Source organism: Hypanus sabinus, chromosome 4 (assembly GCF_030144855.1).
Source record: "Hypanus sabinus isolate sHypSab1 chromosome 4, sHypSab1.hap1, whole genome shotgun sequence".
Taxonomy (NCBI): domain Eukaryota; kingdom Metazoa; phylum Chordata; class Chondrichthyes; order Myliobatiformes; family Dasyatidae; genus Hypanus; species Hypanus sabinus.
In genome coordinates this window covers 74733613-74756711 of record NC_082709.1, presented here as the reverse complement: position 1 = coordinate 74756711, position 23099 = coordinate 74733613, and the positions used below count along the sequence as shown (strand labels likewise).

Below are 23099 nucleotides of genomic sequence, written 5' to 3'. Positions count from 1 at the left end.
ACTTCCTGGGTGTCAGCATCTCTGAGGATCTAACCTGGTCCCAACATATTGATGTAGTCATAAAGAAGGCAAGACAGCAGCTATAATTTATTAGGAGTTTGAAGAGATTTGGCATGTCAACAACTACACTCAAAAACTTATGTAGTTGCACTGAAAAGAGCATTCTGACAGGCTGCATCACTGTCTGGTATGGGGGGTGGTGGGGCTACTGCACAGGACCAAAAGAGCTACAGAAGGTTGTAAATCTAGTCAGCTCCATCTTGGGCACTAGCCTACAAAGTACCCAGGACATCTTCAGGGAGCGGTGTCTCAGAAAGGCAGCGTCCATTATTAAGGACCTCCAGCATCCAGGGCATGCCCTTTTCTCACTATTACCATCAGGTAGGAGATACAGAAGCCTGAAGGCACACACTCAGCGATTCAGGAACAGCTTCTTCCCCTCTGCCATCCAATTCCTAAATGGACATTGAATCTTTCGACACTACCTCACTTTTTTAATATACAGTATTTCTATTTTTGCACATTAAAAAAAAATCTATTCAATATACATAATTTATTTACTTGTTTATTATTATGTTTTTATTTTATTTTTATTACTTTTCTCTGTCTGCTAGTTTATGTATGGCATTGAACTGCTGCTGCTAAGTTAACAAATTTCATGTCTCATGCCAATGATAGTAAACCTGATTCTGATTCTGATTCCTTTGGCATTCTTACTGTATCCACTTGCAACCAAAGTTCAAAGTAAATTTATTATCAAAGTACATATTACCATATTCAACCCTGAGATCCATTTTCTTGCGACAGTACTCAATAAATCCAGTAACCTTAACAGAATCAATGAAAGACTGCATAAACCAGTGTGGAAAAGAGAACCAACTGTGCAAATACAAAAGGAAAGAAAAATAAATAATAATAATAATAATAATAATAATAATAATAAATAAGGAATATGAGTTGAAAAGCCCTTGGAAGTGAGCCCATAGGTTGTAGGAACAGTTTAGTGATGGGGCAAGTGAAGTTGAATAAAGTTGTTCCATTTGGTTCAAGAGCCTGATGGCTGAGGGGTAATAACTGTTCCTGAACCTGGTGATGTGGGTCCTGTGGTTCCTGTACCACCTTCCTGATGGCAGCAGCTAAAAGAGGGCATTGCCAGCATGGTGGGAGGTCCCTGATATGGATGCTGCTTTCTTGCAACAACCTAGATGTGCTCAGTGGTGGGGAGGGCTTTAGTTTTGATGGGCTGGGGCTTATCCACTACTTTTTTTGTAGGATTTTCCATTCAAGGGCTTTGGTATTTCCATGCCAGTCTGTGATGCAGTAAATATATTCTCCACCACAATACAAGTTTTTCAAAGTTTTAGATCTTTGTGTGAGCAATATATTTATTAATGTGCCCTCCAAGACATTCATACATCACTTTCTTAAGCAGTGGACTGGGATATGTCTTTGACTACCAGCATTAGGAGTGGAGCTGTCCACGAGTTGTTAAATTAAGTTTTGGGAGCAATGATCTGCACTGAGAACCCCTAAGAATTAATTCCAGTGTGATGATAGTATGACCAGTTACTGGGGAGAGGTTGCTGAAAAGATCTTTCCAGGTAGAAGTACTGAACTTTATTTCCAGAACGAAATTGGCAGGGATGGATGGTTTATTGCCATGTCGGGCTACTATAAGTCTCTGCTAAGTCAGAAGTTCATCAGGTTCACTGGAATGGGATATAACCAAGACTGAAAATAAGTTCATGCTGCTTGAGATTCGCTTCACTTAACACCTGCTAGGTAAATTTTGGAAAATATCCATTCTGTCAGGAGAGAGGAGAACGTTGAACCATAGCTTTATTCCTGCCATTGACAAACTTTTTGTATGATTGGGTTTGATGAGTCAAATTTGTACTATTATATAACCAAAAATAGTCAGATGTTGTTACCGGTAAAATGACTACTGTCTGAAACAACCTTTGACCCTTTATGTTTATAGGAACGATTGCTCATTGCAGACATGGCCCTTGCCAACTGTGAATTCATGTTTGAAGAAACAAGAAAGTATGTGAGACAGAGAAAAGCCTTTGGAAAAACTATTGCTGATTTGCAGGTGAGTTTGCATTCTTTAACACTGCAGAAAAAAGATGGAATTGAGCTTCATATGTTACCTGTCTCTGGAGGAATTGAGAGGCTTCTTTGACAGGACTGTTGATGAATGAAGAGGATATAACAAACTAATCAGGCTTATTATCACTCATATATGATGTGGAATTTGCTGCTTTGTGGCAGCAGCACAGTGCAAAGACCTAAAATGACATCAAATTATGTTTAAAAAGTGCAAAATAGTTAATAATGAGATAATGTTCATGGGTTGATGGTCCGTTTAGGAATCTGGTGGAAGAGGGGAAAAAGCTTTTCCTGAATCGTTGAATGGATCTTCAAGCTCCTACACCACCTTCCCAATTGTTGTAACATGAAGAGGGCATGTCTAGGATGGTAAGGGTCCTTAGTGATGGATAACTACTTCTTCAGGCACTTCCTCTTGAGGGCAGGAAGGGTTGTGCCCATGATGGAACCGACTGAGTCTACAATCCTCTCTATATGGCCTCTTGCAATCTTGTATATTGGAGCCTCCTTTACCAGACTGAGCTAATCTGTCGGAATACTTTCCACAATACATCTTTAGAAATTTGCAAGTCTTTGGTGACAAACCAGTTCTCCTATGTGCTGCCTTCATGATTGCATTAATGTGTTTAGCCCAGGACACAACCTCAGATGTTGTTGCCCAAGTACTAGAGGCTGCTCACCCTTTCAACCATTGGCCCCTCAATAAGGACTGGTGCATGTTCTCCCAACTTCCCCTTCCTGAAGTGCACAATCAGTTCCATGCTCTTTCTGATATTGAGTGCGAAGTTATTGTTGTGACACCAATCAACCATCTGTTCTGTCTCATGCCTGTACACCACCTTGTTGCCATATGGGGTATTACCAATAACAGTGGTATCATCTGCAAATTTATAAATGATGTTTAAGTGCTGCTTAACCACACAGCTATGAACGTAGTGAGGTAGGCAGCAGACTTAGCAAGTGTCTTTGAGGTATATGTGTTCATTGTCATTGAAGAGGAGATGTTACCACTGATCTGTACCAAATGTGGTCTTCTAATAAGGAAGATAAGGGTCTTGTTGCAGACCAAGGTACAGACACCCAGGTTTAGAAGCTTGGTGATTAATACTGGGGGGGATGATGGTATTGAATGGTGAGCTGTAATCAATGAATAGCAACCTGATAGATGTTTTGTTGTTATTTGTGCTCCAAAGCAAACTGGACAGCCAGTGAGATTGTATCCTCTGTAGATCTGTTGTGGTGTAAACAAACTGTAGCAGATCCTAGTCCTCCTTCAGGTAAGAGTTAATTTTAGCACCTACTACTTTCTCAAAGAACTTCAGAACACTGGGCGATAGTTGTTGAGGCAGCTCACCCTGCTCTTGGGCACTGGTTTAAAAGTAGATGGGACCCTACATCTGCAGCAGTGGGAGTTCAAAGGTTCAAAAGTCCAATTTAATGTCAGAGAAATGTATACAATACACATCCTGACAACACCGGGAGCACCGGACGCAGAATACCATACCAGCTGACTCACAGGTAAAGTGTCGCCTCACCTGGAAGAACTGTCTGGGGCCCTGAATGGTGGTGAGGGAGGAAGTGTAAGGGCAGGTGTGGCACTTGTTCCGCTTGCAAGGATAAGTGCCAGGAGGGAAGTCGGTGGGAAGGGATGGGGGGGGATGAATGGACAAGGGAGTCGCGTAGGGAGTGATCACTGCGGAAAGCAGAGGGGGGGAGGGAAAGATGTGCTTGGGAGTGGGATCCTGTTGGAGGAGGTGGCAGAAGTTACAGAGAATTATACGTTGGACCTGGAGGCTGGTGGGGTGGTAGGTGAGGACAAGGGGAACCCTATCCCGAGAGGGGTGGTGGGCGGATGGGGTGAGGGCAGATGTGCGGGAAATGGGAGAGAGGCATTTGAGAGCAGAGTTGATGGTGGAAGAAGGGAAGCCCTTTTGTTTAAAAAAGGAAGACATGTCCTTCGTCCCTGAATGAAAAGCCTCATCCTGAGAGCAGATGCAGCGGAGATAGAGGAATTGTGAGAAGGGGATAGCATTTTTGCAAGAGACAGGGTAGAAAGAGGAATAGTCCATGTAGCTGTGAGAATCTGAAGGCTTATAGTAGATATCAGTAGATAGGCCGTCTTCAGAGATGGAAACAGAAAGATCAAGAAAGGGGAGGGAGGTGTCAGAAATAGACCAGGTAAATTTGAGGGCGGGGTGAAAGTTGGAGGCGAAGTTAATGAAGTCAACGAGCTCAGCATGTGTGCAGGTGGCAGCTCCAATGCAGTCGTTGATGTAGAGAAGGAAAAGAGGGGGATGGATACCCGTATAGACTTAGAACATGGACTATTCCACAAAGCCAACAAAAAGGCAGGCATAACTGGGACCCATGCGGGTGCCCATGGCTACACCTTTGGTTTGGAGGAAGTGGGAGGAGCCAAAGGAGAAATTATTGAGAGTAAGAACTAATTCGGCTAGACCCGACGCAGACCAGGAGACCGTTTCACTGAACACCTACACTCTGTCCGCCAGAGAAAGCAGGATCTCCCAGTGGTGCCACATTTTAATTCCACGTCCCATTCCCATTCTGATATGTCTATCCATGGCCTCCTCTACTGTCAAGATGAAGCCACACTCAGGTTGGAGGAACAACACCTTATATACCGGCTGGGTAGCCTCCAACCTGAGCATCGACTTCTCTAACTTCCGTTAATGCCCCTCCCCTTCTTACCCCTTCCCTGATATATTTAGTTTTTTTTCTCTCTCTGCCCATCAATCTGCCTGTTCTCCATCTCCCTCTGGTGCTCCCCTCCCCCTTTCTTTCTCCCTAGGCCTCCCATCCCATGATCCTTTCCCTTCTCTAGCTCTGTATCCTTTTTGCCAATCACCTTTCCGGCTCTCAGCTTCACCCCACCCCCTCCGGTCTTCTCCTATCATTTCGCATTTTCCCCTCCCCCTCCTACTTTCAAATCTCTTACTATCTTTCCTTTCAGTTAGTCCTGACGAAGGGTCTCGGCCCGAAACGTCGACAGCGCTTCTCCCTATAGATGCTGTCTGGCCTGCTGCATTCCACCAGCATTTTGTGTGTGTTGCTTGAATTTCCAGCATCTGCAGATTTCCTCGTGAATACACATCCTGAAATGTTTTTTCTTCACAACCATCAACAAAAACAGGAGAATGAACGAAAAAAAAGAATGAACGACAGTTAAGTGTTAGAACCCCAAAGTCCCCCCCCCCAGGTCCCCTCCCTCCTCCACGTAAGCGGTAGCAAGCAACAATCCCCCCAACCCCACTGGCCAAAAAAAAGCATTGGCAACTGCCACTGAGCACTCAAGCGTGAGCAAAGCAACAGCAAAGACACAGGCTTGCAGTTACCCCAAAGACTTCGTGTTTCACCTGGTATACGACATACCACAGGCTCTCTCTTTCCCCGATAAGGGAGAAAGAGTTATCTCTGTTTTCCCAGCGAGCAGCGAGACATAACAAACAACTCGCTGGTTTCACGATGTTAAGTCTGTTGCGTCGCTTTTTTCAAGCTTTGTGCCTGAAGACCTCATAAATCAAGGATCTCTGGGCACACAGCCGTAGATATTCTGACTCCTTCGATGACACACAGGTCTCCTGCCGTTACACCGACCCTTGATCTGCCCCCTCCAGAGCCCCAAGATCCTCGGCTTATCCAAGCCCTTTGCATGCCAAACAACAACGGCCGGTTACAAAACCCCGAAAGCGGGTCCCATTTGCACTAAGAACCAAAGTCTGCATGTAACTCCAGGTCAGGATCTTCAAAAGAACCCTGAAAGGGAAAAATAAAGATATTAAAGATGGAAGTAGATTAAAAGGCATGTTATAGTATAAAGAGAGGTTGGGCAAACATGCTATTTTAGAACATAGAACACTATAGCACAGTGCAGCCCCTTCAGTCTATGGTGTGCTGTCCTTTTACTGCACTTAAGATCAATCGAACCCTTCCCTCCTACATAGCCTTCTATTTCTCCCTGGAGTATTAGAGTCTGAGGGGAGATGTGGTAGAAATTTATAAATTTATGGGAAGCATAGACAGAGTAGACAGAATCTTTCTTTTGTAGGATAGAAATATCAAATATTAAAGGGCATGAATTTAAGGTGAGAGGGGGGAAGTTTAGAGGAGATGTGACGGACGAGGTTTTAATACAGAAGGGTAGGTACCTAAAATGAGCTGCCAGAGTAGTGATGGAAGCAGGTACATTAGTAGTGATTAAGAGGCTGTTAGATAGACACACATGATTATGTGAGCAATGGAGGGATATGGATAATGTAAAGGCAGAAAAGATTTAGTTTAATTTGGAATTGTGTTTGGTGAAAGTGTTGTGGGCTGAGGGTTTGTTCCTGTGTTCTACTGTTCGGAGTTCAATGTTGATTCAGTTATCAAAGCGAAAAGTGAAAGTTGTTGAATTGTAGATCAGCTTTGAGTTGTGGAGTGCATGAATAACATTAGTTGCTTTCTATATCCCCTTTTGTTCCTCGCTGTTAGAAATTTAAGACTACTTTCTTCACTGCCCTTTTGCTCTTCCTAGATTCTGATTATTTAAAACCCTGTTCAACAAGAGATTGACTGTCTTCACCAATGACACAAATACGGTAACTACAAGATCAGATCAGAGGCTGGAATGCTCTTTGTTTGACTGAACAGCTGCAAATGTCAACAACTCAAGTTCAACCACCTTGGGCAAAGTAGTTCACTTGACTTGTACATTAGCTAATACCCTTAACATCAATTCCATCACTGTCCCGTAGGCTCCATCTACAAACACATTGTGTTACTTGCTTAGGCTACTCTTGAGAGTTTTTCCCAAACCTGGCAAGAAAGACCAGGGAAATCAGGTGCATGGGAATTGCAGGTTCCCCTCTAAGATGAACTTTACCCTGACTGGGGTATTCAAAATGAAGTTTATTATTACAGATATCATGAAAGTCGTAAAATTTGTTGTTTTTGTGGCAGCAGTACAGTACAAGACATTAAAAATTACTATAAAATACAAAAATTAAATAGTGCAAAAGGTGAATGGTAAGGTAGTCATGGGTTCATAGACTATTCAGAATTCTGATGGCAGAGTGGAAAGAGCTCCTAATATTTTGGCCATCTCTTTAGACTCCTGTAGAAACCTCACCAATGGTAGTAATGAGGATCAAACGTACCTCAGATGATGAGGGTCCTTGATGATGGACGCTGCCTTCTTAAGTCACATCATAAACACAGATACTGCAGATGCTCGAAATCCAGAGCAATGTACACAAAATGTAGGAGGAACTCAGCAGCTTCATAGATGTTGACTAACCTGCTGAGTTCCTCCAGAATTCTGAGCGAATTGCCTTCTTGAGGTGCCGCCTTTTAACTAGTGATGCAACCAGCCAGTGTGCATACATAGAAATTTGTGACAAACAAAATCTCGTTAAACTCCTAATGAAGTTATAGCTGCTGCTGTGCCTTCGTAATTGCATCAATATGTTGGGTCTAGATTAGATCCTCAAAGCTGTTGATGCCCAGGAACTTCAAGCTGCTCAACCCTCACTGAGGACTGTTTTGTGTTTTCCTGACTTCCCCATCTTGAAGTCCACAATCAATTCCCTGTTCTTATTAATGCTAAGTGCAAAGTTATTGCAATGACACTACTCAACTAGCTAATCAATCTCGCTCTTGTATGCCTCCTCATTGCAATCTGAAATGCTACCAACAGAAGTTGTATCATTGCTGAATTGTAGATGGCATTTGAGCTGTGCCTAGCCAGACAGTCATGAGTATAGAGAGAATAGAACAGTGGGCGAAGTACGTATTCTTGAGGTGCTTCTGTGTTGATTGTGAGGAGCAAATATTACTTCCGATCCACACTGACTGTCCTTCTGATGAGGAAGTCACAGATCCATTTGCACAGGCAGGTACAGAGATCCAGGTTTTAAAATTTGTTGATTAGTACTGGGAAGATGATGGTGTCGAACGCTCTGTAATCAATAAATAGTAATCTGATGTAGGTATTGCTGTCCCAAGGCTGAGTGGTAAGCCAGTGCGATTGCATCTGTTGTAAACCTATTGAGGTAGTAGGCAAATTGCAGTGAGCCCAGAAGGTTGTTATTCCAGGAGTTAAACCCCGAGGAAAAATCCGGAGTCGTAGTCCCGAAGGCGGCTGACTGCTGTACCCAGCACCGGCACGGCAACTCCTGTGATGCTGCTGGCACCAAACTGTATTAGTTTTCATCGTTCCTTTGGACCTATCATCAACTTGGAGAGGGGGGGGGGGTCCCACTACTTGGGCAACAGACGGAGCTCCATATCAACTCTGCCTTAGAAGCACAGCCAGATGATCAGACTTGTCAAATGGGATGGCATGGTAAGCATTGTTGATGGTGGTGTAACAGTATCAAGTGTGTTGGCTCCTCTGGTTCCACCAGAGGAAGTATGGAGCTAATCTTTTAAAAGACTTTCTCAGGCTGGCCAAGTTGAAGTCCTTCACAATGATCCTTGCTGCCCCGTGACTTGATTAGGTGATTAGTTCCTCCAGTACCAGTTTGAGCTTTCAAGAAGAACTTGAAAATATGATGATTATTATCAGTACGTAAGCCAACTAGAGGAGAGGCTGTATTTGATCTGGTATTGAGAAAGAAACCTGGTTATGTGTCAGATCTCTTGGTTGGAGAGCATTTTGGAGGTAGTGATCACAACTCTATCTTCTTTACCATAGTGCTGGAGAGGAATAGGAGCAGACAATTTGGGAAAACATTTAATTGGGGTAGGGGAAAATAAGATGCTATCAGACAGGAATTTGGGGGCAGATATTCTCAGGGAAATGCATGGCAGAAACATGGCAAATGTTCAGGGAACATTTGCATAGGTATGTTCCATTGAGGCAGGGAAATGATGGTAGGGTAAAAGAACCATGGTGTACAAAGGATGTGGAACTTGTAGTTAAGAAAAGGAAAGATTACGAAAGGCTTAAGAAACTAGGTACTGATAGAGTTCCAGAAAGTTACAAGGTTGCAAGGAAGAAACTAAAGAATGAAATTTGGAGAGCTAGAAGGGGCCATGAGAAGGCCTTGGTGAGCAGGATTAAGGAAAACCCCAAGGCATTCTACAGGTATGTGAAGAGCAAGAGGATGAGCCTTGTGAGAATAGGACCAGTCAGGTGCAATAGTGGAAATGTGCATAGAGTCAGAGGACATGCTTAATGAATACTTTGCTTCAGTTTTCACCAGGGAAATTGTGGACTGAAATGCTTGAGCATATAGTCATTAAGAAAGAGGATGTGCTGTAGCTGTTGAAAGGTATTAAGTTAGAGTTGCTGGGACTGGATGAGATATACCCCAGGATACTGTGGGAAGCGAGGGAGGAGATTGCTGAGTCTCTGGTGATGATCTTTGTATCACCAATAGGGGCAGAAGAAGTACCAGAGGATTGGAAGGTTGCAAACATTGTTCCCTTGTTCTAGAAAGGGAGTAGAGATAACTCAGGAAATTATAGACCAGTGAGTCTGACTTCAGTAGTGGGTAAGTTATTGGAGAAGATCCTGAGAGGCAGAATTGATGAGCATTTGGAGAGACATAATCTGATTAGGGATAGTCAGCATGTCTGTGTCAAGGGCAGGTCATACCTTACGAGCCTGATTGAATTCTTTGAGAATGTGACAAAACACATTGATGAAGGTAGAGCAGTGGATGTAGTGTGTATGGATTTCGGTAAGGTATTTGATATAGTTCCCCATGCAAGGTTCATTCAGAAAGTAAGGAGACATGGCATCCAAGGAAACCTTGCTTTGTGGATCCAGAATTGGCTTGCCCACAGAAGGCAAAGGGTGGTTGTAGATGGTTCGTATTCTGCATGGAGGTTGGTAATGTTCTGCAAGGATCTGTTCTGGGACCCCTCCACTTTGTGATTTTCATAAATGATCTGGATGAGGAAGTAGAAGGGTGGGTTAGTAAGTTTGCTGATGGCAGTAAAATTGGGAGTGTTTTGGATAGTCTGGATAGTTGTCAGAGGTTACAGCGAGACATCAATAGAATGCAGAACTGGGCTGTGAAGTGGCAGATGGAGTTCAACCCAGATAAGTGTGAAATGGTTCATTTTGGTAGGTCAAATTTGAATACAGAATATAGTGCTAATGGTAAGATTCTTGGCAGTGTTGAGGGTCACAGAGATCTTGGTATCCGTGTCCATAGGACACTCAAAGCTGCTGTGCAGGTTGATGTCATTAAAAGGCCGTATGATATGTTGGCATTCATCAACCATGGGATTGAGCTCAAGAGCCATGAGGTAATGTTAAAGCTATATAAGACCTTAGTTAGACCCCACTTGGAGTACTGTGTTCAGTTTTGGTCACCTCACTACAGGAAGGTGTGGATACTATAGGGAGAGTGCAGAGGAGATTGACAAGGATGTTGCCTGGATTGGAGAGCTGGCCTTATGAGAATGGGCTGAATGAACTTGGCCTTTTCTCCTCGGAGTGACAGAGGATGAGAGGTGACATGATAGAGGTGTATAAGATGTTGAGAGGCATTGATTGTGTGGATAACCAGAGGCTTTTTTCCCAAGGCTGAAATGGCTAACACGAGGGGGCATAGTTTAAAGTGATTAGAAGAAGGTACAGAAGGTATGTCAGGGGTAAGTTTTTCACACAGAGAGTGCTGGGTGTATGGACTGCACTGCCAGTAGTGGTGGAGGCAGATACAGTAGAGGCTTTTAATACTCTCAGTTAGGTACGTGGAGCTTAGAGGAATAGAGGGCTATGTGGTAGGGTAATTCTAGGCAGTTTCTGGAGGGCTGAAGGGCCTATAATATGCTGTATATTTCTATGTTCTATAATTCCAGCTGTTTAGAACAATTGAAATTAGGAGGGAATAGGCCAATTCAATAAAGCATGACAAAGTACTTATGCAATATTACTAACATATTACAGTAAAATCAAAAATGCTGCTTTACATCTGCCTATGCTTTTAAATTCTCTTCATCCTTGAAGCCACTAAAACGTCAGATACTTACCACTCAGTATTACAATAAGGAATTTCACGTTGTGAAGCACTCCATATTTGTACATTCAACTTCAAGTTTATATGTCATTCAACCAAACACATGTATACAATTTTAAAAAACATTGTTCCTCCTGGGCCAAGATGCAAACACAGTGTTTACAGTAACATACACCACACAGCACATATAGTTAATGACAGCACATCCTGTCACAAAAAATGATACTAGCGCAAGTTGTAAAGTGGCATGGCCTGAAGGTTGATGGTGCCTGGAGCCACATTTCTGCAAGAACAAGCACGCAGCAGTTCCTCATCTCCCACAGATGAAGGCAATCCAGCTTGTCTTTTTGGAGCAAACACTGGAGAGCAACACCGATGGAGGGGCCCTCTCAGCCCCCCCCCCCCAACCCAGTGTGCCCACTACAGCTCTGTTGTTTCCCACACCACCTCCAAAACCACCTCCCCTGGGTGACTAACAGACAGTGGTCGATGCAACAACTGAGGCTATGCAGCCTCCCCACCTTCAGTCTTGCGAATGAACAAATGAACCGGAACTGCAGTGTTTTATTATATTACCAATGTATGACAGGGTCTTGCAATCAAAAGAAAAACATTTAAGACAAATATTTGCACCATTTGTTGGACCGTGCACCGGTTCCAATGCCTTCCCTGGATGACTGTGGCAGGTGGTGACATGCTATGCAATAAGGCAGTGTTGTGCAACTCCTCTGTCATCCAACGACTTGCTAGTGAGGTAGACTTGGGATACTTGATGTTCTTAATCTCCATCAGTGTCTTGTGATCATTAGAAAGACGTAAAGGATCAACAATTTACACCATTGGTTGGACCCACAGAGACCACTTCAACCAAGCGTGCAGCCATCTTACTGGAAAGGTTAGATGGGGAGTTGGTGATATTTTGCCATTAGAAATTTAATTAGCAATTAGAAATCCAGTATCATGAAAATTCAATATTTGCTGTCTTATCATGATCAAGAACTTCCTTTTCCTTTTGCAGACTGTACAGCACAAACTGGCAGAAATTAAGACCCAGTCTTGTGTGGGCCGAGCATTTGTTGACAGCTGCCTACAGCTGCACATGAAGAAGCAACTGGATTCTGCTTCTGCTTCCATGGCCAAATACTGGTATGTATGCTCCATTCATTTATGTGCGTGCTTCAATTATCTTCCTTTGTATTAGAAATAATATTGAATCCGATTCAGGTTTAATATCACCGACAGGTGTTGTGAAATACATTTTTAAAAAACTACAAATTTCAATAAGAAATATACCGTGGATTCTGGTTAATTGGAACACATCAGGACCAGTATATTTTGGTCCAATTAGCCAAAGTTTCATGGAAATAATTGAAAAAGTAAGGCCACAAAGCTGTTAAGTTTTATTGAAGTTTAATTTTTTAAAAATAGTTTAAAATGAACTAATTAAAATAAGACATTATAAAATAAATTCTAAAATATAATTACAAAAATTTTGCACTAGATATTTAAAAATATTGGTTGGAGCAATTAAGTTAAACTATTTAAAAATTAGTTTTTTTTCCCTTAACTGCCTTGCATCCCTCCCACCCCCAGCGTGTGCGTGCATGCGCACACCCACACCCCACTACCTAATAAAATAAGAGTATTTTACCTTCATTAATGTGTCAAAACTCCACTTTACTTGGTTTTTGAAATACATTAACTGCTCTTTATTCTGCTTGTAAAAGGCTGGTTATGCTCTGTTGGAATTGTACCTCATATCTATTTGAGAATGGATTGTGAAATATGATCTTTGAATTAATAGATGTAGGATTGAGAGCTGCAGTTAAATTGAGCCTAGGTGTCACTGTGCTCTTGTGGTGTTATTATTCATTCACTGAGACCCATTAAAATGGCTCATTGCATTTCACAGGCCACATGAGGGGGTACTTGACACGAAAATACTGTTGACTAGGCTTAGAACATGTGGAAGCTATTCAGTTTGTATCTACTGGCTCTTTGCTAGAACATTTGAAAGCAAAACCCACTGACCTTCAAAGTCTTTTGAGTCCCCTTGTTTACAAAATTTGTCCTACTTTCTCTGAAAAGATAAATGGAATATTTTTCAGTACTTTTGATGTAAAGAGATTTACTCTTTACTCACTTTGTAACAATTTTAAATTGATGTTATTGATTTTCCATAGGGGAAATTGATTTTCCTTCCTGTATAAATTGATGATTTTGAAAATTCATATTGTTTTCTCCTACTTACTTTGCTAAATAAGCCTACTACCTCAGATCCTGCATAATTTCCATCTATTGAGTCTGCAGTGTTTATTCTTAATGGCTTTAATGGCCTATCTGAAAGTGATCAAATCCTGTTTTGTCTGACTTTCTCATTACTTGTACTTGAATACTTTTAGCTCAGGAAGAAAAAGTTAGGTCGCCCACATTAAGTACGTTTCTCTTGTCACTACATCTTCATTATTTTTCTTATTATTTAAACATACAGCGTGAGTAGGCCCTTTTGGCCCAACAAGTCGCACTGCCCAGCAACCCACCTATTTAACCCTTGCCTTGGACTGTGAGAGGAAACCGGAGCAACCGGAGGAAACCCACATGCTTATAAAAAGAATGTACAAACTTCCTTACAGAGGGTGCTGGAATTGAACTCTGAACTCCCAACACCTCAAGCTATAATAGTATTGTCCTAACCACTAGGCTACCATGTCACCCCAAAATTTATTTCTTCTAAAACAATCTTTTCTACTTTTCCACATTAACTTGAATCATAGTACACTTTCTCAACCACATGTTTTAATTCAGTCAAAGTCTTAGAGTTGCAAAGTACAGAAACGGACCCTTCGGCTCAGCCCATCCATTGTCAACCACTTATCTACGGTAATCCCATTTGCTTGCAATAGGGCCATATTCTTCCACCTCTTTCCTCTCCCTGTACCTGTCCCAATGCCTTTTAAATGTTGCAATTGTTCTGTTTCTGCCAAGTCCGCTGGCAGCTCATAAGGGTGTAATGCCGAGGCTTTATCAGGCATTGATCAAATCACACTTGAAGTATTGTGAGCTGTTTTGGGCTTTTCATGTAAGAATAGATGTGCTGGCATTTGGGAAGGCCCAGAAGATGTTCAAGAGAATGATCCTTGGAATGAATGGATTAATGTATGAGGATTATTTGATGGCTCTGGTCATGTATTCAATGGAGTTTAGAATTATGAGGGGAGGGGGATCTCATTGAAACCTATCACATATTGAAAGGCCCTGACTGATTGGATATGGGGAGGAATGTTTCCTATAGTGGGGGAGTTTAAGACCAGAGTGTACAGCCTCAGAATAGAGGACATCCATTTAGAACAGATGAAGAATTTCTTTAGCCAGAGCTAAAGAATCAATGGAATTCATTGCTATAGATGGCTGTGGAGGCCAAATCATTAGGTATAGTTAATATTTAAAGTAGAGGTTGATGTGTTCCTGATTAATAAAGGCAGCAAAGGTTATGGGTAAAGGCAGGAGAATGGGTTTGAGAGGAACAATAAATCAGCCACAATGAAATGGCGAAGCTGCTCCTGTACTCAGTGCATCAATTGGTGAAGACAACGAAGCCAAATGTTGCCTTTTCGACCCTATTCACCATCCACTTTCAAGGAAATATGAACTTTCACATCAAAGTCTGTCTGTGTATTAACACCCCTAAGGTCCCTGCCATTTACTGTGAGCATCCTATCAGAATTTCACTTATCAAATTGCACTACCTCACACTTGCCTTGATTAAATTATTTCAGCCATCACCCAGCCCAAATTTCCAGCTCTCTGCATTGTTACTCCCTTCTCACCCATTTAGGTGATACAATTAGTAAGTGTGTTGTTGGCACCAAAATTGTGGTGGTTGTAAGTAGCTAGGAAGGTTTTCTAATGATAGAGACAGCCATGGCTCCAGCACTAGAACCTCCTGACCAACAGCAGTAAGGAAACATTTCACTGCAGAGTGATTCACCAACACAAGTGTATGGAATAAGATAGCATCAGAGACAAGTTCCCAGCAAGGACACCTGGGTGTAGTATGTGTCCTTCACCAAAAGCATACAATAATAATTATAACAAGATCCATGAAAGATCACATAATTAATTCTTTATAATTATTATTGTATGTATTTATTGAGAATGCCCACAAGAAAAGACTCTAAGGGTTGTATCTTGTGACATATGTACTTCGATAATAAATTTACTTTGAATTTGAAGATATCAACAATCATGATGAATGTTACAATGAAGATGAAGAGCTGGAAGATCAAATCATTGATACCACTGTGTGAAGACAGTCCATTATCTGCATTAGGTGTTTGCACTGATTTTGTTCATTTCCAGTCAATCAAAAGAATGTATCCTCTGTGGATAACTATTAGGAACAAATAGTTTTATAATAATGTAGTAATACTGATAGTATTCTAATTTGTTATGTATTTCATTTAAATGAGTAATTTGTTACTCAGTTACATGGTAGTTTTTCTCTTTATACCTTTTTAGCCTTTTCCATGAAACTTTGGCTATTTGGGGCAGCTGCTTAATTGGGCGAAAATGTACTGATCCCAGTGTGTCCCAGTTAACCAGAATACACTGTATATGAAAACATAACCCTTTCTAATTGGCTCACAGCTTGTAACATAAAAGTTATGTGTTTGGACAAGTAGCTAAAAGGCCTTCAAGCATCACAATTGGAGAATTGTGATAAAATTTAGAGTAAGGTCATACCTCTAATGGGGATGGTATATTTTTTCGTGGTTTCGCAGAAACTCATCACATGGAAATCAGTGTATCCCATCAACACACAAGCACTTAGCTTCCTTCTCAAATGACTTAGACAGCTACTTAATTAAACCAGAGGCAATGTATGGACTACCTACATTGGCATGGAATTTATACAAGGAGCATACACCTTCAATCAAATGGACCATACAAAATGTTCCTTGCTAACACCTGAGAATATGTCAAAATTGGACAAGCAGTCCTGCAGAAGTTGAAACAACCTTTCTGTAATGGTATGAGGGTCAGATTTGTTATCACTGACATAAGTCATGAAATTTGTTGTTTTGTGACAGCAATGCAGTGCGTGACATAAAAATTACTCTTAAGTTACCAAATAAATAAATAGTGCAAAAGAGGACTGGTGAAGTAGTACTCGTGGACCTTTCAGAAATCTGTGTTTACTGCCGTATATCCATCCTCTGTTGTGGTGGTAGTAATGAGAAGAGGGCATGTCCTAGGTAGTGAGGATCCTTAATGATGGATGCTGCCTCCTTGAGGCACTGATGCGGGGTAAGTTGTTCCCTTGATGGAGCTTGCATCTGCAGTCCTCTTCAGTTTCTTTTATTCCTGCACATTGGAACCTCTGTACAAGGCTATGAGGCAACCAGTCAGAATGTTCTCTAGGAATTTGCTAGAGTCTTTAGTGACATTCCAAATCTCCTCAAACCCATAATGAAGTATAGTTGCTGGTGTGCTTTCTTCATGATTGGATCAATGTGTGGCCAAGGAAAGATACTCAGAGATGTCGATGACCAGGAACTTCAAGCTGCCCACCTTTTTCCCCCACTGACCCCTCAATGAGTATTCTCCTGACTTTCCCCTCCTGAAGACTGTAATCAGTTGCTTGGTCTTACTGATATCAAGGGCAAGTTTGTTGTGTGACCAGCACTTAACCAGCCGATCTGTCTCACACCTGTATACCTCCTTGCTGCCATCTGAGACTCTTCCAACAACAGTTACTTGGACCATCAGCAAATTTTGTAGATTACATTTCAGCTGTGCGACGGTCATGAGTATAGAAAGGTTAGAGTAGTGGGTTAAGCACACATCCTTGAGGTGCATCTCATTTGATTATCAGTGAGAAGATATTATTTCCAGTTCCACACTGACTGGTCTCCCAATGACGAAGTTGACGATCCAGTTGCAGAGGGAAGTACAGAGGCCCAGGACTGAGGTATTCCATCATAGTTCTCAGACCTGTCATGTTCTTAGGATTGCAGTACGGCACCAATGGATTCAGCATAGAGTATAGAATCACTGGATTCAGAACAGCTCTAAAACAGACAGGATATGTTTAGCTAATTATGGACTACAGCTTTCTATCAGTCGATGAAAAGTGCTCCATCTCCAAAATGACCTTGTTGAAGCAATGATGTTAACAGCATATTCTTGGTAGCAGTATATATGAATTGTAGCCTAATTCCACCATCACTGACTGTGTCCTGAAAAAAATCTGTCAACAAGAAGCTAAGACTGTTGATGAGAGAACCAGTATGAAGGAGACGCCCAGCTGACCTCATCTTCAGTCTACATGTAGCAGATGAATCTGCTCATTTGGTGGCAGGAAATAGTACTATCCACCCCAACAATCAGCGTAACTTCATTTGCTGATCTAATTTCCTCATAAACAGATCTCTACTATTTGTTTCATCTACATTATGTTTCATATGTTCCATGTTGTCACTGCTCTGCAAACAAGTTCCTTCTGAATTTCCTTTATTTATTCAATTTTGGGATCTCGGAATTGCTGGCAAGGCCAAAATTTATTACTCATCCTGAATTTCCTTCCCATCCATCTTTACATCGATGGAACCACAGTGGAAACTGCGAGCAGTTTCAAACTCCTGGGAGTATTCATGTTGACCTCTCATGGCCACAGAATACTTCCTACACAATAAGAAAGCTCACCAATGCCTCTACTTTCTGAAAGGCTGAAGTGGGCCAGACTATGCACATCTATACTCACATCCTTGTACAAATGTGGTGCATGCTGCATTACTGCATGGTACAGAAGCAGGAAGGCTCTATAATGGGCAGTCAAAGCTGCCCATTGCATCACTGACACCAGCCTACCTGTTATCAAGGACCGGTATACAGAAAGGGCCAGTAACACACACAAAGTGCTGGAGGAATTCAGCAAGTCAGGCAGTGTCTATGGAAAAGAGTAAATAGTCGACGTTTTGGGCCAAGACCTTTTATCAGGACTGCAAAAAAAAGACGAAAAGTTAGGAAGGATATACTGGCTTCGTAGGCATCGCAGAGGAGGTTCACTAGGTTGAGGGGGTTACCAGAGATGAGGGGGTTAGTCTATGAGGAGAGATTGTGTTGCCTGGGACAGTACTTGCTGGAATTCAGAAGAATGAGAGGAGATCTTATAGAAACATATAAAAATTATGAAAGGGATAGATAAGATAGAGGCAGGAAAGTTGTTTCCACTGGTAGATAAGATTAGAACAAGGGGACATGGCCTCAAGATCCTGGAGAGTAGATTTAGGATGTTGCTGAAGAGGAACTGCTTTTCCAGTGAGTGGTGAATCTGTGGAATTCTGCCCACTGAAGCAGTGGAGGCTACCTCAGTAAATATATTTAAGACAAGGTTGGATAGATTTTTGCATAGTAGGGGAATTAAAGGTTATGGGGAAAAGGTAGCTGGGTGGAGATGAATCCATGGCCAATATCAGCCATGGTCTTACTGAATGGCAGAGCAGGCTCACCAGGTCAGATGGCCCACTGCTGCTCCTGTTTCTTAAGGAGAGCAAGAAGGTGGGGGAGGAGAGGAAGAAGTACAAGGCGGCAGGTGATAAGTGAAAATGGGAGAGTGGGAGGGGTGATGTAAAGATCTGGGAATCTGATAGGTGAAAGAGCTAAAGGACTGGAGAAGAGGGAATCTGATAGAGGGTAGAAGACCATGAAAGGAAAGGGTCGGGGGGCAGGGAAGGAGATGAGGTGAGCGAAGGAAGCGGGAATGGTGAAGGAGGGGAGAACTTACCGGAAGTTCGAGAGATCGATGTTCATCCCATCAGGTTGGAGACTACCCAGACGGCATATAAGATTTGTTGCTCCTCCAGCTTGAGTGGGCCTCATTGCAGCAGTAGAGGAGGCCATGCATAGGCGAATCAGACTGGGAAGTAGAATTGAAATGGGTGGCCACCGGAAGATCATGCTTTTCCTGGCGTTCGGAGTGTATAACTAATATCAATTGTTTTGAACTGCGGGAATTATAGAACATAGAAATATACAGCATATTACAGGCCCTTTGGCCCTCCAGAAACTGCCTAGAATTACCCTACCACATAGCCCTCTATTCCTCTAAGCTCCACGTACCTAACTGAGAGTATTAAAAGCCTCTACTGTATCTGCCTCCACCACTACTGGCAGTGCAGTCCATACACCCAGCACTCTCTGTGTGAAAAACTTACCCCTGACATACCTTCTGTACCTTCTTCTAAGCGCTTTAAACTGTATAACCATAGAACAATTACAGCACAGAAACAGGCCATCTCGGCCCTTCTAGTCCATGCCGAACGCTTACTCTCACCTAGTCCCATCGACCTGCACTCAGCCCATAACCCTCCATTCCTTTCCTGTCCATATACCTATCCAATTTTTCTTTTAAATGACAGTATCAAACCTGCCTCTACCACTTTTACTGGAAGCTCGTTCCACACAGCTACCACTCTCTGAGTAAAGAAATTCCCCCTCGTGTTACCCCTAAACTTTTGCCCCATAACTCTCAACTCATGTCCTCTTGTTTGAATCTCCCCTTCTCTCAATGGAAAAAGCCTATTCACATCAACTCTATCCCCCTCAAATTTTAAATACCTCTATTAAGTTCCCCCCTCAACCTTCTATGCTCCAAAGAATAAAGACTTAACTTGTTCAACCTTTCTCTGTAACTTATATGCTGAAACCCAGTTAACATTCTAGTAATCTTCTCTGTACTCTCTCTATTTTGTTGACATCTTTCCTGTAATTCTGTGACCAGAACTGGACACAATACTCCAAACTCGGCCTTACCAATACCTTGTACAGTTTTAACATTACATCCCAACTTCTATACTCAGCTTTCTTCACCACCCTATCCACATGAGATCCCACCTTCAGGGAACTATGCACCATTATTTCGAGATCTCTCCGTTCTACTGCATTCTTCAATGCCCTACCATTTACCATGTATGTCCTATTTGGATTATTCCTACCAAAATGTAGCACCTCACACTTATCAGCATTAAACTCCATCTTTCAGCCCACTCTTCTAACTGGCCTAAATTTCTCTGCAAGCTTTGAAAACCTACTTCATTATCCACAATGCCACATATCTTAGTATCATCTGCATACTTACTAATCCAATTTACCACCCCATCATCCAGATCATTAATGTATATGACAAACAACAATGGACCCAGTACAGATCCCTGAGGCACACCACTAGTCACCGGCCTCCAACCTGACAAACAGTTATCCGCCACTACTTTCTGGCATCTCCCATCCAGCCACTGTTGAATCCATTTTACTACTTCAATATTAATACCTAACGATTGAACCTTCCTAACTAACCTTCTGTGCAGAACCTCATCAAAGACCTTACTGAAGTCCATCTAGACAACATCCACTGCTTTACCCTTGTCAACTTTCCTCATAACCTCTTAAAAAAAATTCAATAAGATTTGTCAAACATGACCTTTCACGCACAAATCCATGTTGACTGTTCCTAATCAGACCCTGTCTATCCAGATAATTATATATACCATCTCTAAGAATACTTTCCATTAATTTACCCACCAAAGATGTCAAATTTACAGGCCGATAATTCCTAGGTGTATTTAGAACCCTTTTTAAACAATGGAACCACATGAGCAATACACCAATCCTCAGGCACCATCCCCGTGTCTAATGTCATTTGAAATATTTCTGTCAGAGCCCCTGCTATTTCTACACTAACTTCCCTCAAGGTCCTAGGGAAAATCCTGTCAGGACCTGGAGACTTATCCACTTTTATATTCTTTAAAAGCGCCAGTACTTCCTCTTCTTTAATCATCATAGTGTAGTGGTGTGCTACACGCAGCGCTGAAATAACGACATGGAGTCGGTAAACTGCAGTTAAAGAAGATTTTATTTGAACTTCGTGGCTTCGCTTTAAAGCCTCCCTGATCCCGCCCTCCCCGGGCGCAGATGCTGTAGGAGGCACGTATTCACAGTCCTGTCCCGCGCACAGATGCTGTAGGGGGCACGTACTCACAGTCACACGCGAGCTTTTCCCCTTGTTGGTGAAGCAGACCTGGCGCCCTTTTGGGACTGGCCTTTATGCCGACGCGCTGGCTGTTTGTGAGCCGGTTCGAGTGCGCTAGGAAGTGGGTTGCCACATAACCCCCCCAGAACTGGCAATACACCCCCCCCCCCCCATTGTCCACAGTGTGGGTTGGACCCTGTTTGGGAGGTTGGCCCCTGTGCCGCGGTGCCAGGAAATCGACCGGTTGCGCCACGACCACATGAGCCGGTTTGAGTCGGTCCACCGTGAAAATCTCCTCTCTCCCCCCAATGTCCAGCACGAACGTGGACCCTTTGTTCCTGGGCACCGTAAACGGCCCCTCGTAGGGCCGTTGCAGCGGTGGCTGATGCCCGCCCCTTTGTACAAACACAAACTTACAGTTCTGCAGGTCTTTGGGTACGCAGGTCAAGTTCTGCCCATGCTGTGAAGTGGGAATGGGGGCCAGGTTGCCGAGCCTCTCGCGTAGTCTGCCCAGGACTGCTGCGGGTTCTTCTTCATGCCCCCTCAGGGCTGGTATGAACTCCCCTGGGACGACCAGGGGTGTGCTGTACACCAACTCGGCCAACGAGGTATGCAGATCAGCTTTGGGCGCTGTGCGGATGCCGAGTAGGACCCAGGGAAGCTCGTCCACCCAGTTAGCTCCTCGCAGGCGGGCCATGAGAGCCGACTTTAGGTGACGGTGGAAACTAGTGTTCGACTGTGGGTGGTAGGCAGTTGTGTGATGTAGCTGTGTCCCCAAAAGGCTGGCCATAGCTGACCACAGGCTGGAGGTGAACTGGGCGCCTCTGTCAGAGGAAAGATGGGCCGGTACAGCAAAGCGAGATACCCAGGTGGCAATCAGTGCCAGGGCGCAAGATTTGGAGGTGGAGTCGGTGAGCGGGATCGCCTCTGGCCATCTGGTGAACCGGTCCACGATAGTGAGGAGGTGTCGCGCTCTGTGCGACATTGACAGGGGGCCCACAATATCCACATGAATGTGGTCGAAACGCCGGTGGGTGGGGTGGAACTGCTGCGGCAGAGCTTTGGTGTGCCGCTGCACCTTGGCCATCTGGCAGTGCATGCACGTTTTGGCCCATTCACTGACCTGCTTGCAGAGACCGTGCCAAACGAACCTGCTGGAGACCATCCAGACGGTTGTCCTGATGGAGGGGTGCGCTAAGTTATGAATGGAGTCGAAAACACGGCGCCGCTAGTTTGCCGGGACAACGGGACAGGGTTGGCCGGTGGTGACGTCACAGAGTAGGGTCCTCTCACCTGGGCCTACGGGGAGGTCCTGGAGCTGCAAACCGGAGACTGTGGTTCTGTAACTAGGGATCTCCTCGTCTGCCTGCTGCGCCTCTGCCAGCGCCTCAAAGTCTACCCCTTGGGAAAGGGCATGAATGTTAGGGTGAGAGAGCGCGTCAACCACGACATTGTCCTTACCCGAGACGTGCCGGATATCCGTCGTGTATTCAGAGATGTAGGACAGATGGCGCTGCTGGCGGGATGACCAGGGGTCAGACACCTTCGTGAATGTAAAGGTAAGGGGCTTGTGATCCGTGAACGAGGTGAAGGGCCTACCTTCCAAGAAGTAATTGAAATGCCGGATTGCCAGGTATAGCACCAACGGTTCCCGGTCGAAAGCACTGTATTTGAGCTTGGGCGGTCGCAGGTGTTTGCTGAAAAACGCCAGGGGTTGCCAGCGACCCGCAATGAGTTGCTCCAGTACCCCACCGACTGCTGTGTTAGATGCGTCCACCGTGAGGGCGGTAGGGACGTCCATTCTGGGGTGCACTAGCATCGCGGCGTTTGCCAAGGCTTCTTTCGTTTTAATGAAAGCGGCGGCGGACTCCTCATCCCAGGTAACGTCCTTGCCCGAACCCGACATCAGGGCGTGATTCGGTCAGCTGAAGGGAGGAAGTGGTAGAAATTTACCATACCCACGAATTCCTGAAGGCCTTTGATTGTAG

General features: G+C 43.6%; 1 protein-coding gene and 1 long non-coding RNA gene across 2 annotated transcripts in view; one reads left to right on the top strand and one right to left on the bottom strand.

Moving 5' to 3' along the window:
* Positions 1 to 23099, top strand: part of acadl (acyl-CoA dehydrogenase long chain) — a 107234-nt gene that overhangs the window by 64529 nt on the left and 19606 nt on the right. The window contains exons 8-9 of the mRNA XM_059967432.1: positions 1982 to 2095; positions 12103 to 12230. Coding sequence (XP_059823415.1) covers positions 1982 to 2095; positions 12103 to 12230 — 242 coding nt within the window. The remainder of the gene's footprint in view (positions 1 to 1981; positions 2096 to 12102; positions 12231 to 23099) is intronic.
* LOC132392893 (uncharacterized) overlaps positions 3428 to 23099 on the bottom strand; it is a 29392-nt gene continuing 9720 nt past the window's right edge. The window contains exons 2-4 of the long non-coding RNA XR_009511687.1: positions 18871 to 19090; positions 17955 to 18085; positions 3428 to 5886 (exon numbers count right to left, since the gene is read on the bottom strand). This is a non-coding gene — a long non-coding RNA (uncharacterized LOC132392893). The remainder of the gene's footprint in view (positions 5887 to 17954; positions 18086 to 18870; positions 19091 to 23099) is intronic.